Source organism: Petaurus breviceps, unplaced genomic scaffold (genome assembly GCF_028583685.1).
Source record: "Petaurus breviceps papuanus isolate PSGF00001 unplaced genomic scaffold, PetGlider_PUasm1.0 90847, whole genome shotgun sequence".
NCBI lineage: Eukaryota > Metazoa > Chordata > Mammalia > Diprotodontia > Petauridae > Petaurus > Petaurus breviceps.
Genome location: NW_027187360.1, coordinates 926,154 through 944,024, shown reverse-complemented (window position 1 = coordinate 944,024; position 17,871 = coordinate 926,154). Strand labels below are relative to the sequence as shown.

Below are 17,871 nucleotides of genomic sequence, written 5' to 3'. Positions count from 1 at the left end.
ATGAGGTAGGTTGTTACTTGAGTATTATGCAATTTTACAGAAGAGGAAACAGAGGCTCAGAGAGAAGTGAGTTCGCCAAGTTCACACAGCACGTAGCAGAACAAGGACCCAAACCCAAGTCTTTGCTTTTCTTAAAAGTACCTTCTCTACAATAGCCCTGGCAAACCAGTACAAAGCAGGTATTATGACCCCCATTTTACAGATGAGGAGACTGTATGGAAAGGATGAATGTTCCTTTATTTAACTCTACAAGTTTGGAAGTCACTGGCTTGCTCAGTCCTTTTGGCATGGTGACCAGGCCTTATTTCCTGCCAGGTCTTAATTTTGGAAAGGCTGGTGTCAGAGAATAAATATTTCAAGGGTTGATTAAATTTTAGCCACGAAGACCTTGCATCACTTCTACATGTGGGGTCCTTTGCAAAGATTCATAGGGCCCCATGCCTGTTCCTTTGCTTTCTTGGTGAGAATTATAAAATCATTGATTGTTGGAGATTAGAAGGGTCTCAAGAAATCATCTAGTCTAACTCCCTCATTTTACAGAGGCGGAGGCTAGGGCTTAGAGTGGGGGAATGACTTATCCAAGGTGATAATAGTAGGGGAAACTGGGACTAGAACCCAGTTTCCTGATTCAGTTATTTCTACTACAGTATTCTGTAGGGAGAAGCAACCTGGAACCAAACACTATTTAACCATATAGGAAATTGTCCTATGTTAAACATCTTGGGATCAAATCTACTTTGTAAGAAAACATTTAGGGTGTGGGGTTGCAGAGGTTGGCTGCATCCTGAATCTCTTAGGTGGTGGCTTACTCTAAAGAACTCCCAATTCTCCCCAACTTGCTTCCCACCAGTCTAGCTTCTATCTGTTTTACAGGGGTCTATAAACAATGGCCCACTATGACCTGCTTTTGTATGGAGACCTGGGAGCAAAGAATTTTTTTTACATTTAAAAAATAAAGCTGTTTTATTTAGAAATGAAAATAAAGTACTCTTAGCTTTGTACAGAAGGGGCGGGGGTGAGAATCTGGCCTGCAGGCCATAGTTTTCAGACTCCTCCTGATTTTAGATAATGGCAAATTCAGATTGTGAGTTTACTATCTCTTTAAAGAGACTGGTTTAGTTCTAACTGATGCTGGCATCAGTGAAGACAATGAAGGATGCTTCATCCTTATCCATTTACAGTCTTGGGGATGGAGTCAAGTCGGGGGAGATGCAGCAACCTTTTAGTAAGGAGGCCACCCTGTCTACAACCCCTCACTGGGGCAGTACTTTCTAAACTTTCCAAAGCAGTTGGTATAATATGGAAGACTATACTTAAAGTCAGAAGACCTGGATTCTGATTATGACTCTGCTTACTTACTAGTTCATAGGGGCACAGTTATAGATTAGAAAGTGTCATAGATGTCATTTACTCCAATCCACTCATTTAACAGATGAACAAACTCAAGAACAGAGAGGGGAAGCAAGTTACCCAAAGTCACAAGTAAGTGGAAGAGCTGGGATCTGACTCCAGGCCTGGAACTCCTCCCATTATACCACCTTACCCCTGTGACCCTAGGTAAGTCACTTTAAGCCTCAGTTTTCTTATCTACTAAATAGAGATAATACTTAGACTACCTACCTTAGAGAGATGTCATGAAGAAAGCGCTGCAGGAACTGCGATGCTTTATGGAAATGGGAGTTATTGCTATCACCATCATCATCATTTTTTAAACCAACATCCCTTTAACCGGCTTGACTGTCTAATGCTCTGTGATCTGGTGACATAGGCCTCTTTGCTGTTCCTCACTCAAGATCTTGTTCTCTCTACTCTGGGCATTTCCCCTGGCTGTCCCTCATCCCTGGAATTCTCTCCCTCCTTATCTCCACTTTCTGGCTTCCTTTGTGCCCCAGCTAAAACTGCAGCATCTACAGGAAGCTGATACACCTTATTTCCTTACACTTTCCTGATACACCTTATTTCTAGTGCTTTCCCTGTTGATTATCTCCAGTCTATGCTGTCTCTGTCTTGTTTGTATACAGCTGTATGCATGCTGTCTCCCCCATTAAACTGTGTGTTTCTTAAGAGCCTGGACTGTCTTTTGTCTTGCTTTTTACTCCCAGTACTTAGCACACAGTAGGTGCTTAATCAATGTTTTCTGACTGACTAAATTAAAGTACAAAAGTGATGTCAGGTAATAGCTCTTTGTGGGGCGGGGCATTAAGAGTCTTCCTGATTGCAGAGCCAGGTGAGGTAAAAGTCTTATTATCTTCTGCATGGTCACAAAAGGTGTAAGAGAAATAACATTTCCAGATTACTGCCATCATTCTCACTCCTACAGGTGCTTTTCAGGAGCAAGGTATACAACTGAATGGGAGTAGGAGAAGGAAGGAGGGATCTTCCCCCCCAAATTCCCCACCTCAAATCCTGGCCATTGTCATCCGATGAGACATCATCAACATGGATCTGGTCACAGTCCTGAGAAGCATTTGGCCAAAGAAGAGAAAGAGAAGGGATGGGGAGAGTGGTGGGAAAAAAAGGAAACAAGAAACATTACTTTTTAATTTGAAATAACTGTTGGGAGCAGGTTTCCTATGTTCTCATGACTGTGCCGACGGCAGATATTAATAAAAGATACTGGGGTTTTCACGCTGGGCTTCTATTCCCAAGCACATTCCTTTCTTTGGACAATGAGGTTACCAGGACCTGACTAGCTCTGTTGTGCAGAAGCCTGGATGGGCAGAATCAGAATAACAGCCACATGCTGATGAGGGAGGAGGAGAACCATGGAAACAGCAGCTTCAATCCCCCAGCCAAGAGTAAAGGGAGAAAGGATGGTGCCAAAATAAATTCATCCCACCTCTGTCCAACAGGCTGGCAGTGCTGAGCACACATCCAGAATAAGAATGGCAGACCCTAGAGTCCTTGGCAATACAACTGGATGTCACAATTTGACGTCAATAGGGCGCAGGAAACCAGGGAATCTCAGACATTTTTTTTTTCCCAGTGAGAAATGAAGTCTGACTAGTTTGTATTACCATTTGTCAATGCAAGTATGCCCTTCTATGGAACTGGAATGATTTGTTAATTAGCATATGCCCTTGCTGGTGGCCTTTCTTAGCTTTTAGAATAATAGTTTTGCAGAGTTCTGGAACTGAAAAGGACCTTAACATGAATGAATCACAGTATCAGGGAAACAATGGAACTAGAAGGAAGTTTCAGGGCGCATTTTAGTCCAGTTCCCTCACTTTACAGCAGAGGGAATGAAGGCCCAGAAGGCAGATATGGCTTCTCCAAAGTCACATGGGGACTTGGTGGCAAAGCTGGGACCAAAATCCTGGTCTCTTACTCTCAGTTTAACACTCTCCCCCCCGAACCATGTTTTGTTTACTGAAGTACTTACCTGGGCCATGTGATCTCACTGTAGCATGAGAGGACACACCACAACTAGCAAGGCATCACAGATGCTAGTACAGACAGCTGAACCCTATGGGGTGTCTACATAGTACTCCTGAGCCCTTACCACACTGGGCTCCATTGCTGTCTTCAATGTCCCTGCTCCCCTCCCTCCCATACTCCGACTTCACATTGCCTGTGATCTTGTCACAGCATCCTTCCTGGTGTTTTGTGAGTTCCAGGTATGACTTTGTATGACACTCTTATAAAGTTGCAGGGCAGGATGGATCATAGGACTGTGGATTTAAACCCAGAGGTGACCTCAGAGATCATCTAGTCCAATCCCCTCACTCTATAGGGGAGGAAACTGAGACCCAGACAGGTCAAGTGAATCACACAAATTCACACCCAAGTAAAAAGAAGAGGCAGGTCACTGTCTCCAACAGTACTCCTTATATGTGTACCATGTTGTCTGGAACCTTCCAGGAAATTAAGTAATCATAGAAATGCAGAGCCAGAAGGGAAATAAGTTAATAATCTCCATCCTAACAGTATTCACTAATAGTAATTTACATGTCCATAGTGCTGTAAGGGTCACAAATTATCTCACTGGGTGCTTATGACAGCCTTGCGAATTAAGTAATGTATCTGGATATCTCTATGTGAACAGATGAGGAAATCAATGGAAACTCAAAACTAGTTTAGTGACTTGGTCAAGGTCACACAGCTAGAAATGACAGAACTGGGGCCCTATTTTCTTGACTCCTAAGACCAATATTCTTTCTTTCTACCACATGTTTGCAGATAAATTCAAGTGATAAATTTCTTTCTTTCTTTTTTTTTGACTTTTTGGAGGGGGGGAAGGCTGGGCAGTTGGGGTTAAGTGACTTGCCCAAGATCACACGGATAGTGTTAAGTGTTTGAGGTTCGATTTGAACTCAGGTCCTCCTGACTCCAGGGCAGGTGCTCCATTCACTGTGCCACCTAGCCGCTCCTAGTGATGAATTTCTAAAGACTAACCTGTGCAGCAGCACTTCCCCATGCACCCTGGCAGGTTATTTTATGGGTGCCCAAACACTATTGAGGCTCTCTGGGCCAGCGCCAAGTGGGTATCACAACCACAATTCCCATGTTGCACTTGAGCTCATCAATACCATTTACATTCACTGGAGAAAGAAATAGGGAGTAGAAATGCTAACTGAGCAGATGGGTAAGGCCTGTAGCAATTATGTGCTCTAGATCTTATCTGCAGATTCCTCTTTTGTGCAAAGAATGCTTTTACCTCAGAAAAATGCACTAAACCTTACTCTCCTCTTCCATTATGACATTACGGTTTTTAATGAAAATGTAAAAAAAAAAAAAAAGGAATTTTAGACATCTGCCTCTTTTGTCCTTAATCTGTCTGATGGGAAAATATCTGCTTTCTCAAGCTCCTAAATCAAAGCAGTGGGTTTGGAGTCAAAGGATTTAGGTCCAAATTATGGTTCTATGAACTTAGTATGAGCCTGGGAAAATTATTTAAACATTATGGGCCTGTTTCCTCATCTGCAAAATGACTGGTTTGGATTGGATGATATCTAAAGACCTTTACAGGTCTAAAGTCAGTGCCTTATAAGACAAAGTTTACACTAATGCTTTTTTACTAAATTATGAAGATTCATGCCCAAAGAGTAGTCGATGGATAATTTTCCTCTCATTCTACTTTGTCAATAAGTGAAAAGTAAGACTAACTATAAAGGGATAAAAATGAATTTAAAACCAGCACACTAGAACTTAGCCTTTTAATTGAGTGCAGCTTACTGAATAGTAAGTTATCCCATGAATTCATTCAACCGGGCTGCACAAAATACTCATGACATTTGTGGAGCGGCCTTCAAGAACCAGTATATGGACTACCTAGGAAGGCCACTCTTGTTACCTTATGGTCACACTTCATTTTTAAAAAATAAATACTTTTTTTTACATCTTTTTGAGTGGGTTTTACTTCTTTTGAGTGGGAAGAAACCCTAGAGATCATCTAGGCCAACATTCTCATTTTAGAATGGATGACACCGGAGCCCTAGGTGAAGTGATCTGTCCAAGATTGCACAACGGCTGGAGCAAGAACCAAAGGGTTCTAGACTCCTAATCCAGAGCACTTTATCCCCCAATACTGTCTTTTCCAAACATTAGTGACCATTGAAGTCCTACTATGAGAAGATCCCTATGCATCATGGTGGGGATGCAGGAGAGGGTGGGAGTTGGGGGGGGGTTCCACTTTAGAGCAGTTCTGCTTGTTTATTCTAGAAGAGGCCCTGAATAGGATCAAATCACTCTCCTCTCCCCAGGTCTATCCTAAAGAATCTAAGCTCCTTTACCATCCTAGTCCACCCTCTTGACATTACAGGTTGAGATCTCCAACTTACTCCTGCTCTGAGCAGAACTCTGTCTTCCTTAACCTCTAAGCCAGAAGCAAGACTGGAACTAGGCCAGCCTCCAGGGGAAGAGGACAAGGCAGAGTTCCCTTCAGCATTTCCCCTAATGTCCCTTGACCATTTAGTTGATCCACAGAAAACTACAGTGGCAAGTTGAGTCCTGGTCCCCAGTCTCCTGCTATGTTATTGAAAATAGTATTTTAAAACCAACACTGATTTTACAGACCTTGGCTTTGCCGAAAATAAAATTAATAGCAGATTTCCCTTCAGCACATCACCCTGTCTGAAATTACAAAAACACTCCCCCATAGCAGTTGCAAGCTTAGAAAGCCACACTGGGATAATATTGTCCCAGCCTGCTTAGCTTCGGCTATACTGAGCCGTGTGTGATGTAAAGGGAAAGGCATCTGTGGAAGACCTGCTTTTCTCATTTGTGAGGGAATTGTTCTGGGCGCTAAAGTGTGACAACAGTAGCTATCACATTTCTGACTTAATAAAATACCGTGACACTTGGTGAGACACTACCTCATAGTCCACTGGCCGACCCTATCACATTACCAGCTAAGCCACCCCGAGAAGCTAGGCAGAGTAAAAAGTGGGAGGACTGGCTTTTACTACTTGGGAAACCAGACTGATTTTTCATTTTCACAGAAATGAGCTTTTGAGACCTGAGCAAACCAGGGGGGTAATAGGAAGGAAGAGATATAGAGGGATGTCCATTTCAGCTGAACTCGATGTACTTAGAGATAACCCAGGCATGTTTTTTCCCTCTCTGCTTGAGTGTCCACCAGGGCTCTGAATTACAGAAGGGACATTAGAATATAGAATGTGACAGCTAGAAGGAACCTTAGAAAATAGAATATTAATGTCGAAAGGGACTTTAGAACAAAAAGGGACCTTAGAATCCATGCGCTTTAACCTCTTGAAGGAATAAGAGGGATATGAACAGTAGAAGTGAGAAAATGTCCATTCCAAGGCCTGTATGGAAGCATGGAGGTGGAAGGTAGACGACTGACTTTAGAGAGCTAGGAGTCTAACTTTCCTTGAATACTGCGAAAAAGATCCTTTCACTCCAAATCCAATACTCCTTCTATCATTCCATACTGCTTTACCTAAACAGAGACATACTTTTGGTCCATGTGGGCATGATCCAAACATTTTAGTTGGATGCAAACATTCAAGGAACAATACATCAACATTCTATGATGAGATCTGAACTGTAGGTGATACGAGAATAACCTCTGCCTGAATTCAAGCTGCTGACAGTTTTATTAGGAAGACAAGAGCTCATGCATGAAACAAAGGAAGAACAATCAAATGTCCATAGAAAGGAGAGATCAATGCATGGAAATATTTAGTAAGACTTTTCAGAGGAAGGAAGACTTGAAGAGTAAGATTTGCAGAGGTGAAGAGGAGAAGAAAAAGCATTTCTGATCGAGGACCGCCCTAAGTCTTTCCTTAGAGCAGAGGTGTCAAACTCAGAACCAGACTGAAATGTAATTGGGAATTATTTAATAAAATAAGTAAAAATGCAACAGAACATAGATAATGTGATTATGTGGTTCTGTGTAAGTCTATATGATGGCCTGCAGGGGCCCTTATATATGGTTAGTGGCCCTTGTTTTTGTTTGACATCAAACTCAAAGTTTGGCTTTGGGAAGATCATGCCCTGTTCAGGTGATGGAGGATCATAGGATTTTGAACTAGAAGGGACTGAGAAGATGAAGACCAAATGACATGATGTTCAAAGTCTCAAAGTTCACATTCATGAATGGGATGGACAAGGTGGAACAGTGATTTATTCACCAAATCCTAGAACATGAGACACTGGAGGTGGCTCTCCTTGGAACTTGAGAGACACACTCTGGGGACAAAGAAAAGTACCACTCTCTCTAGTGGGTAGCAATTGTGTGGAATTGATTTGAAAATGTGACCTAGATGAAACAGATTAAAAAAGGAATTGGTTCAACTGATGGATGCCAGAGTGAGCTAGGTTGGGAGTTACTGCCTTTGTGCTCACATGATAGAGGCCATTCCTGACCATGCCAGAATATTCTTTGACACTCCCTGGGTCAGACAGAACATGGTGGGTATGACATCTCTTAGGTGCTAGTGTCCTTGCATCATATCACAGTAGAAAAAGCACTGGCTTCTGTAGTTAGAGCACTCTGGCTCAGGTCCTGTTTCTAACAATTATTACCTTGTGTGATATGTTGAGTAAGTCACTTAAACCTCTTTGGGCCCCGGTTTCTTCGTTTTTAAAATGAGGGGCTTGGGATAGATGGCCTCTGAGGTTCCTTTCAAGTCTAAATTTATGATACTATGATTCACCCCCAGTGATTTCCTCTTGCTCATGAGTAGCTTCAGCAAAGTCCCCACTGGGTATGTGGCAATGATACCACTAGGGATTATAGCAGGAAGACCTGATAAAAAAGGCTGGCATTTCAGATTTTCAACTCTTTTACACTATTGTTAATCTCTGGCTTATATGATTCTTCTAGAGGAAGTGTATATCTGTTGGTTTCTCTATTTCGAAATTGATCATTCCTTTTTGGGATGCTTAAATTCCCCATAGTTTTCTATAGCAGGGTCACATTCATGAGCTCTGGTGATGAAAAACAGATGTGCAAGGCTCTTAGGAATGATGGTTTCCTGTTGTGCTATAAGAAATGAAAAAGAGACAGTTTTAGAGAGATCTGGGAAGACTTGTATGAACTGATGCAGAATAAAGTGAGCAGAAGCAGGAGAACATTTTAGACTATAATATACATATTGTAAAAAATGAACAATTCTGAAAGACTAAACTGTGATCAATACTGTAATCATCTATGATTCCAGAGGACTGATAAAGAAAAAGACACTTCTCTATGCTTCTTTTGTTCCTCTCTTCCTCCCTCCTTTCCATTAAGAATACTACTTTGCATTATGCAAATAAAAGCAGATAAGAAGACTCTTCCCCCTTCCAAAAAATAATAAAAGACCGATGGCAAGACAAAGAATTTTTCTAACTTAAGAAGAGATCATGTGGTTGTAGATAAAAGAAGTGTAAGAACAAGAGTTCATGACTTTTTATCCAAATCCTTAAGTATTATTGGAATATAGCTCTTGGTCCAAACGTCTCTTTTGCTAGATAGAGGAATGGGTGAACTGATTGCAAAGGATCTTTTCCAGACTGTATTCTAGCCATGCTGGTTTGGCCAGCATATTACAAGATTAGTTGATAGGAGCTAACATTTATGTAGTGCCCATTATGTGCCAGGAACTGCAGTAAGTACTTTGCAAACACTATCTCATTTGATCCTCACAACCATGCTGGACGGTAGGTGCTATCACTCTTCATTCCCCTTTTACAGATGAGGAAACTGAAGCAGAGGTTAAGTGACTTGCCCAGGGAATTCAGGTCTTCCTGACTCCAAGCCTGTGTACATTTGGTCTTTGGCACTTCTACTTTTCGTGATCATGAAAACAGTTCATTATGAAAATCTTTTGCAGATCTTCTCTATTTTCTCCTGTTTGCTCTCTTTTTCATTTTCATCCTTATATATCCTTGGGATAACTTTGCTTAGTTAAGTCTCTGACCAACCTTTCTTTGAATGAATGGAAATCATTTATTAAGCCATTATAATGTTCCAGAGGAAACTCACCTTGAAGGAGCTTATATTCAAATAAGGGAGACAACACATACAGGGAAGTGGTGACCAGGGCAGAGCTTTTAGGCGTAATCTCCCCAAGTCAAGCTCTACTGCCTCCAACAATCCTTCCTGACTATTTCAGGCTATTTTTTCCTTCCTTTAAACTCTTATGTAGCTTAAAGTCCATTGCATACCATTTATACTTACCTGAATACAGCTCTGTACTTTTAAGTATTCTGCATCTGTCAGCCTTGTTTCTCCAACTAGAATGTGAACTCTTCTAAGGTATGTGCAATGTGCTGGCCTTGTCACTAGTAATTAGTTGTGTGACCTTGGGCAAATCACTTTAATCTCTTTAAGCCAGTTTTCTCATCTATAAAATGGGGATAATAACATTCGTACTATCTACCTCTTACAGCTGTGGAAGGATCAAATGAGCTGTGTAAAGACACTTTGTGAACCTTAAAGCACTATATAAATGCCAGTTATTATTATATTCTTGCCTCTCCTCCAGATGCTAGCCCTGGGCGAACACACGGAAGAAACTCACTGAATGTCTGAGTGATTATTTGGGGCAAATCTGTGAGTGGTTCTACTTCTGTTGCCTTGATAGGGGATAACTTTTATTGGTGGAAAATAAGTGGCAGGCTCTAAACTTCATAGATACTTCCTGGATACAACATAGTGTGGCAGAGAGAACACAGGGCTTCGAGTCAGACGATCTAGTTTGAATGAGTTCTGTCACTGACAGAGTGGCAAGTCACGTGCTCTGTCTGAGGATCTGTAACATTAGGCAACTGGACTAGATCATCTCTAGGCTCTCTTCCAGTTCCAAATTCTGTTATCCTCAAATCAGAATGTTTGAGCGTAGCCAGGTCTTAGCATCTTAGAGTCAGAAGGGACCCAACAGAACATGTAATTCATCCCCTTAATTTCAGGAAACTAAGGCCCACAGAAAGGAAGTGACTTGCTCAAGTGGAACCCAAATAGTACACCTTTGACCAACAGTGAAGAGATCTGCAAGGGTTCTTGGGACTATCTCCTGGTGGTATTTCTGCCTGACCTATAATCAATGACAGTAGTAATTCTGCCAAATCATTGGCTGCAAATCAAAACGCCAAAGCCGTGGCTGAGCAGGTGCCAACTCTTTCCCAAGTAGCCACTTGAGGCCATTAATCCTGCTATCTTTTGCTCCCGGTCTGACTACAACCACTAAAGAAAAAAAAAGAAAGGATATTGTTGTCAAATCTGCTTCTGGGAAATAACTACCTCCAAGGGGTGGGCAAGCCAGTCTGTCTTCATTTTTCCTGTGAGATGCATTTTTCAAATGAGCTTCTTGAGTGCTTTCTCTAGACTAGTTGGGTAACACATTCCCTAGGAAGAAAATGCTAACACTCTTTTTTGCACTGTCAAAATGTTTAACTTTTCTGAAGAGTGATAAAGAAGCTTCACCCACCACTGGATAAACTGCCAGCCAGGCAGGAGCTCTTTGTAAGCAGACTAGCACTGACATGTGTGAAATATTATTCTCTCCAACAGCTCCTACAAACTGTAAATTAGACATTTAGCAACCAGACCCAGCATCAGGAAAATAGCTGTGTCCTAACCTGATGTCCAAAGCAATCCGTATGGTCAGCCACCTCCCTCCCCATACCATCCTTCCTACCACATACCTCAGCCAGTGTTAGCAACTTGGTCTCTTCTGAATGGGTCCCCAACTTCACTGGCCAAAGAGCTGAGTTCCACTTGTCTTGTTCAATCGTGTCTAGCCACATTCTCCTGCCGCTTCAACATTGAGCTTAAACCCCAGTTCTTTCAGTCAGCCTCCAAACATTCCATTAAGCACGTCCCCTCAGACCTTCAATATCTAGTTTTTGTGTCAGTATTTTATTAATGAGAATCACCTTTTTAAGGTATTTTAAAGTCTTTTCTAAATATTTTTTCTATATACCCATCAGGTGACATGGTTCACCTGCTCTGGTTTAGTGAATCAAGCTAAGATTGAAAACAAGTCTGAGTCATGAACACCAACGAGGCATTTAAAGACAAAACATATACACTAACCCAATGGTAAAGTGGTATTTGTTTTTGTTTTTTTAATAAATGGAGGAGAAACGATGGTCTCTTTTAGAATTGCATTTATGTCTGTAGTTTTAAGGGAAGAACAAATTAATCAGGGAGCAGGCTGGGATTTAAAGATGGAAGTCAAGATCTAGAGGAAACCAGATGTAGTGAACAGGGTCTGAGGTCAAGGACATAGGCCAGAAATGGGGTCCCAAGCCAAAAGCAGGAATGTAAGAAGATAGCATCAGGTTTGTGAAATCTAAAGTCAGTGAAACAGGCTAGAACGGAGAAGGGCCAGAGGGGCAAAGAGATCACCATCAGGGGGTAGAGGATCTGACAGTCCTCACCCCTATGGGTTACTTAATCTCCCCTATGCTCTGACTGTCTGCTGTTACATAGCAGTTTATCTCACGCCCATCCCTCACTAACACTCCTAGGAGATTAAGGAACTATAAAGCAGAATGAAACAATGAAGGCAAGATTCAGAGACAAAGGACCTGGGTTTGAATCCTGGTTTTGCAGCTTACTATCTCTGTGACCCTAGGTAAACCCTCTTCTGGGCCTCAGGGTTCAACTAGGTGCCTTCCCAACTCTGAATCCTGTGACCATGAATCTTTCGCCCTATAGTCCTTCCAGCTTCTAGATTACAGCTTGAAAGTTGCAGACTGAACATGGGGTCATTCATCCTCCACTTTTCCCTGCTAGTCTCTCTAGGATACTGCCAGATGCCATAGGCAAGATTTGTTTTCTTTAAAAACATACCAAGAAGGGGTGTACGCACCAGCAGAGAAGATCTATTGGAAGGCAAAGCATGTACACTAATTCAACCATGGTTTTAATAAAACAGCACAAGGCAGGCTTGGATTGGTCAGTAACATTAATAGCAGACCTTTAGAAAGCAGCGGTGGTCATACAAACTGATCATTAATATTTCCAAGCCAGAGAATCACTTTCACTTTTCTCATCATAGCCTAATTTCTTTTCTAAACCCAATATATATTTTTGGATCTGCAGGATACTTTTGTATCTAAACAAAGAACCTGTTTTCCGCTCCTCCCCCTCCCCCCAAAGAGACTCAGGCTGCTTCTACTTTCCTGGCCATTTTGTGGATGAAGAAGCTGATGGCAAGAGAGAAGTAAATCCCCCAAGCACACAATGTATTAATGGCAGAAGTGGAAGCAGAAATCACTTCTCTTGTTTTTTCTCTTTCCACTCTATTTAGGGGATCATAGGTTTAGAGCTAGAAGGGATGTTAGAGGTCTAGTCAAAACACTGCTCAATTTACAGAAGAGGAAACTGAGGACCCAGAGAGGTTAAGTGAATTGCTCAAGGTCACACAGGTAGTCAGTGGCAAGTAGAGCCAGGATTTGAACCTAGGTTCTCTGATTTCAAATCCAGTGCACCACACTAACCAAAGCACCAAGTGCTTGCTGAGCCTGCCTCTGGATACAGTTACTGTACCACTTGATGGTGCTACTGTCTCTCTCATCCACAAAGGCTCAGAAGGGAAATCAGCCCAGACTTGTCTTTCTTCCTGGTCCTGATGAAACACACAAAAAAGGGGAAAAACTGCTATACCAAAGAAGACAAAATGTTCTTCTGAATCCAGAGATGTTTCCCAGTTGCTAGGAGTTCTGGATTCTCCCCTTGCAGAAATGGACTTTGTCCTGCTAGAATAGAGGTTTCCCCCTGGTAAAGACAGTTTAATGAAGTTCTTTCCCATTTCTAACAGGGCTTCCCAGGGGTCAGAGGATTTCCTTGGTGGTTGGTTACCTTTTCTAGAAATAGCAGGGTCCAACAGAAAGACCTGTGAACCCAGGAGGTGCAGCTCCGGAATTCTAATCAGAGATATAAAATAAATATATTTGACTGCCATTGGGGAGATCTAGGTTTTAGTCTTGGTTCCATCAATCACCAGCTAGGTGAAATCCAGAGCCTCAGTTTTTCCAACTTTAAAATGGAAGCGGAGGGGAGTGGATAACTGCCTAGGGCCCTATCCAGCTATAACAATATCTTCTACTCTAGCCTATTTGGTGACCTCATTCTAATACACCTAATTTCTAGGGCAAGGGTTCTTAGCCTTTTTTGTAGCATGGACCCCTTTATTGGTCTGGTGCTTTCTAAGAATGATATTTTTAAATGCACAAAATAAAAAAAAAACATCAGACTGCAAAGGAAATCAGTTTATATTGAAAGTTATTATCAGAATATTAATCAAGATATTAAAATAAAAGTTCGTGGGCCTCAGATTAAGAAGCCCTCCTCTAGAGTATCAGTGAAGTATCAATCATTTTTCAATTCTTCATGGATCTTGATTGGGTAGCACCCCTCCTCCCCCACACCCATGGCAGAGCATAGCTCCTCTACATTTTAGCAGTCAGTCTCTGGAAGCTGCCACGGCCATTAATGTTTCATTCCTTGGTGGCCAGACCTCTGCTGATGAATCTCCCTTCATTTAGAGAGGCTGGTCCTCAGGCAACAGAGTCATCTATCACCAGACTTATAATCAAGGCTCCTCTGGCTGTCTTGTGACCTGCCAGAGACTCTATGCCATGAAGGAGAAGGCACCGGAGAAATAGAGTGCAGGAAGGAATGACTGGAAATGAATCAGTCTGTCAGCCAAACAAAAGAAAGCGATATTCCTAAAAGTGATTTTCACTCTTCTCCTGTATCAGGGACATTTAGTCACTTAGCAGCTGAGCCGGGACAATGAGTTGGGGGTTAAATTCCTTCATCTTTTCTGGCACTTCTGTTTTGTTCCCAAACCCAGTAGCCAAAACTGAAACAGACACTATCCTTATGAAGTCTGGAGAAGCTAACTTTCCCATTTTCCTCAGCTATTCAAGACAGGGCAGAAAAAGAAAGGGGGACACTGTCAGCTGCCAGGGCCATAATTTGGGCAGATTCTGCTCCAGGGTGCAACCAAAAGGAGAGCAAGTTGCCTCCTCCTGGAAATCCCTTCTGCTGTACTACCAGACCTGCTGCTCCCCCCACTGCCCCCCACCCTTAACTCCCTGACACCCCCCTGCCCAGCCTCCTTTCCTCTCTCCTAATCCAGGTCCATCCGCACTCCCCTACTCCCCCCAGAGAATCGGTTAGCACAACTGCACCTAACTGGGGCAGAATGTTCTTTTCAGGGAATCTTCCCTTATCCTCTCCCTCTGTCCCTTGCTGTCTGACTGTTGGGTAGGGACATGACTTCTTGTTTGGCACTGTGCCTGGCACAGTGTAAGTGTTTAATAAATGCCTACCAATGTTCTTGCTGACTGCTCAATGCTTAGAGATGAGAGCAGCAATGAGATTCCCCAAACTAGCTAACTAGATCATAAACTGTGAGAGCTGGAAGGGCCTTCAAAGGTCATCTGATCCAACCACCTTATTTTACTTATGGGGAAACAAAGGCCAGGGAGAGAAGTGATTTACTCAAATATAGTAGTAGATATATATATAGTGTGTTGTGTGTGTGTATATGTGTATATATAAATAACTATATATAAATATAGTTCTGGTCTAGAACTCAGGCCTCCTGACTTTTCAGTCTGGTCCCCTCCTCCACCTTCCAACACTGCTATCAGCACCATCCATACCCATGAGTATGGTCTTGATTTAAATCCCCCTTCCTGGGCTAGTGTGCAGGGAGAAGCTACATGTGGCTCCTGTCTGAATTCCAATGGGGGGCTACATGGCGCTGGCTGTGGGTTGTTGGGCCTTTTAAAAAAAATATGTTTTTCGTTGTGTATGTTTTAACTTTTAAATAACATTATGTGGTTTCAATTCTGTGCAGATGCCCCTAGGGCCCCTTGGCGGAGGGGACATTTTTTTTTTTTAAGTTCAGAAAATAAAAACAAACAAGCTTCACAGCACAGCACCAACAGCCAATCTGTACCTTTTAAGGAAGGTGTTTCTTTGGGCCCATGAAATTCATTCCAAGGAGGAAATCACAAAGTCTCTTCTGGGTCTACCTGTACGTAAGGTCCCTGGATCTCTGGTTTACCTCTATACTCCAAAAAGTTCAAGGATTTAAAGGGTATAACTATTGCCTTCACTGACCCTGATGGCAATCCCTCCAAAGGCTTTGGGGACTGCTGTAGTTGACTGTCTGGTGATGATCCTCTCTGCATTTGGTTAGACTGGTACCTGGAAGACTGACACAGAGTCTGCCACTTGGCCTGTAGCTGAAACCTTCCCAGCTTGTTTGAGCCTGTTGTGGTTTGGTTCTCTGCTGGCATAGCCTATAGGAACTCCAGGTCACCTCCAAAGTCATACCAAGGCCTCAGAGGAGAAGCCCCACCTTCCTTCCAGGCTCAGCTCAACAGATACCTCACCTAGAAGGTTACCTGATATTCCCAGGTGATGTTCCCAGAAATGTTTCCAATTTCTTCCTGAAATTACCTTTTATTGTCTTTACATATATTTCACATATGTTTAATGTGTATACATGTTTGTTTCCCCCATAAGCTCTTTGGCAACTAGGGACTAATCTTTTTAATCTTTGTGACCTCTTAGTATCTAGTACAAGGCCTAGCATACAGTAGGTGATTAATAAATGTTTCTCGTTTAATTGAGTGCTTACTGATGTAGTGAATAGAATGCTGAACACTTCTGACACTTCCCTACCTGTGTAACCTTGGGTAAAGTACTTAACCTCTCTGATCTCAGTTTCTATATCTGTAAAATGGGGGTAAGGGTTGTGAGGCTCCAGTCTGATAATGTGTATAACAGCATTTGGCAAAGCTTAAGGTGCTGTGTAAATGTCATTATTAACAATAATAATATCAGCAGCTTGCCATTTTTTAGAGGATTTTCAGCTAAAGAATGCTTCCCATGCATTATCTTACTCCTCACACCACAGCTTTAAGGTATGTATTGTCAGGATTATTATCCCCATTTTTCTGGAAGAGGAAACTGTGGTTCCAAGGAACTTGACCCAAGTTGCTCAGTCTCTTAGTTGGCAGAATTGAAGGCCAGTGTTTTTAACCATCCATTTCCAAGGCACGTCAGGCTGTTGGTTCAGGTTAGCAGTGAGGTTGGCTTTAGTGGTTAAATATTAACTTTGCTTTGAGGTCAGAGGTCATGGCAGGGAGGTGCTCTCTAGCAGGGTGGGAACCATTCTTTTCATGCTGTTTCTGGAATCTGCTATGGTGTCTGTTGAAAATGGGCACCCACTGAGCTCCAGCCTCATATGACTTGGCCCCAGAGTGAATGAAGAACCTTTTCTCATCTCTCATGATCACAGATAGCTTTTCCATATTTGTAACTTGTGGTTTGCAGGCCAACCTGAAAAGTCACTAACTTCCACATTTTACTCATCTCAGGAGAAACTTTTCTCTCCAGGGCCAGGCTTAGGTATTCCTTAGTTTCCTACTCTCCTGGGTCTAGGAGATAATGCACTAACTAAAACGGCCTCCCCCAATACTCATAATGAGCAGACCCCAGGGGACCTAGTCCAGTTTGGAGCCAAGTCCAAACTTACTACACCCTCTGTTTCTACCTTTTCCTTTTCTTTTAAAAATAAAAAATTTTCCTACCTCATAGACATTTGGAAGTAAACTATAATATTCTAATTACAGATTGTTTCTCCCCCTGCCTCCTACCTAGAAAGGCATAGTACTAGAGGGAGGAGAGCTGGAAAGGACCTCAGGGATACCCTGCACCATCTGTTCCTTTTAAACATCTGGGAACTAAAGCCAAGAGATGAGAAATTATTTACCTGAGGTCAAACAGGTAGGAAATCAAGTGCCCTTCCTTCCTTGCCCAAGGGTACTCCTTTAACTTGGTTCTCTCAGATTCCTACTCCATGTTCCAGAATGGGAAGGCAGAGAATGTGACAGAAAGAAGACTCAGCTTGGAGCCAAATTCCAGAGCCTAGTACTGTATGTGTGACCTGGGCAAGTCACTTTATCTCTGCCCAATGGAGTAGAAAGAGCTGGTCTGGGACTCAGCTTCTTGTCTTGGCTCGGCCCTAAACTTCTGTGGCCCTGGCTAAGTCACTTCCCTTTTTTGGGTCTCTGTAACTTCGCTGACAAGATGGCGGGGGGGGGGGGGGACTGGACTTGATCATCTCTACAATCTTCTTTCTTTTTTGGAAGCTGGGGGAAATCAGATCTGTCCTTACATGTTTGTAGGAAGGATTAAGTGAAATAATGCAGGTGAGAAAGCACTGTAAGACATAAAATGCCAGAGAACAGCAAAAGGATCATTATGCTAAATCAGCACATCCCCATCATCTTCACCACCATCATTATCAGCATTCAGTTCAAATTGTTCCTCCCCCAGGAAGTCTTCTCAAACTCACCACTTGCAAAAATCCCCTGCTGCTGATCCAGATTAAAGCGCAATGGGGAAATGCTTAACAAAATAAATAAAATACATCAGAGATAATGTTA

The 17,871-nt window shown here is 42.4% G+C and overlaps 1 protein-coding gene and 1 long non-coding RNA gene across 5 annotated transcripts in view; one reads left to right on the top strand and one right to left on the bottom strand.

Moving 5' to 3' along the window:
• Positions 1 to 2,447, top strand: part of LOC138149374 (uncharacterized) — a 29,964-nt gene extending 27,517 nt beyond the window's left edge. The window contains exons 2-3 of the long non-coding RNA XR_011165297.1: positions 1,433 to 1,557; positions 2,321 to 2,447. This is a non-coding gene — a long non-coding RNA (uncharacterized lncRNA). The remainder of the gene's footprint in view (positions 1 to 1,432; positions 1,558 to 2,320) is intronic.
• Positions 1 to 17,871, bottom strand: part of EYA2 (EYA transcriptional coactivator and phosphatase 2) — a 252,360-nt gene that overhangs the window by 20,320 nt on the left and 214,169 nt on the right. For all 4 annotated transcript variants that reach the window (XM_069072333.1, XM_069072330.1, XM_069072332.1 and 1 more), the window contains one exon: positions 2,399 to 2,457. In XM_069072333.1, the coding sequence (XP_068928434.1) occupies positions 2,399 to 2,457 (59 nt within the window). The remainder of the gene's footprint in view (positions 1 to 2,398; positions 2,458 to 17,871) is intronic.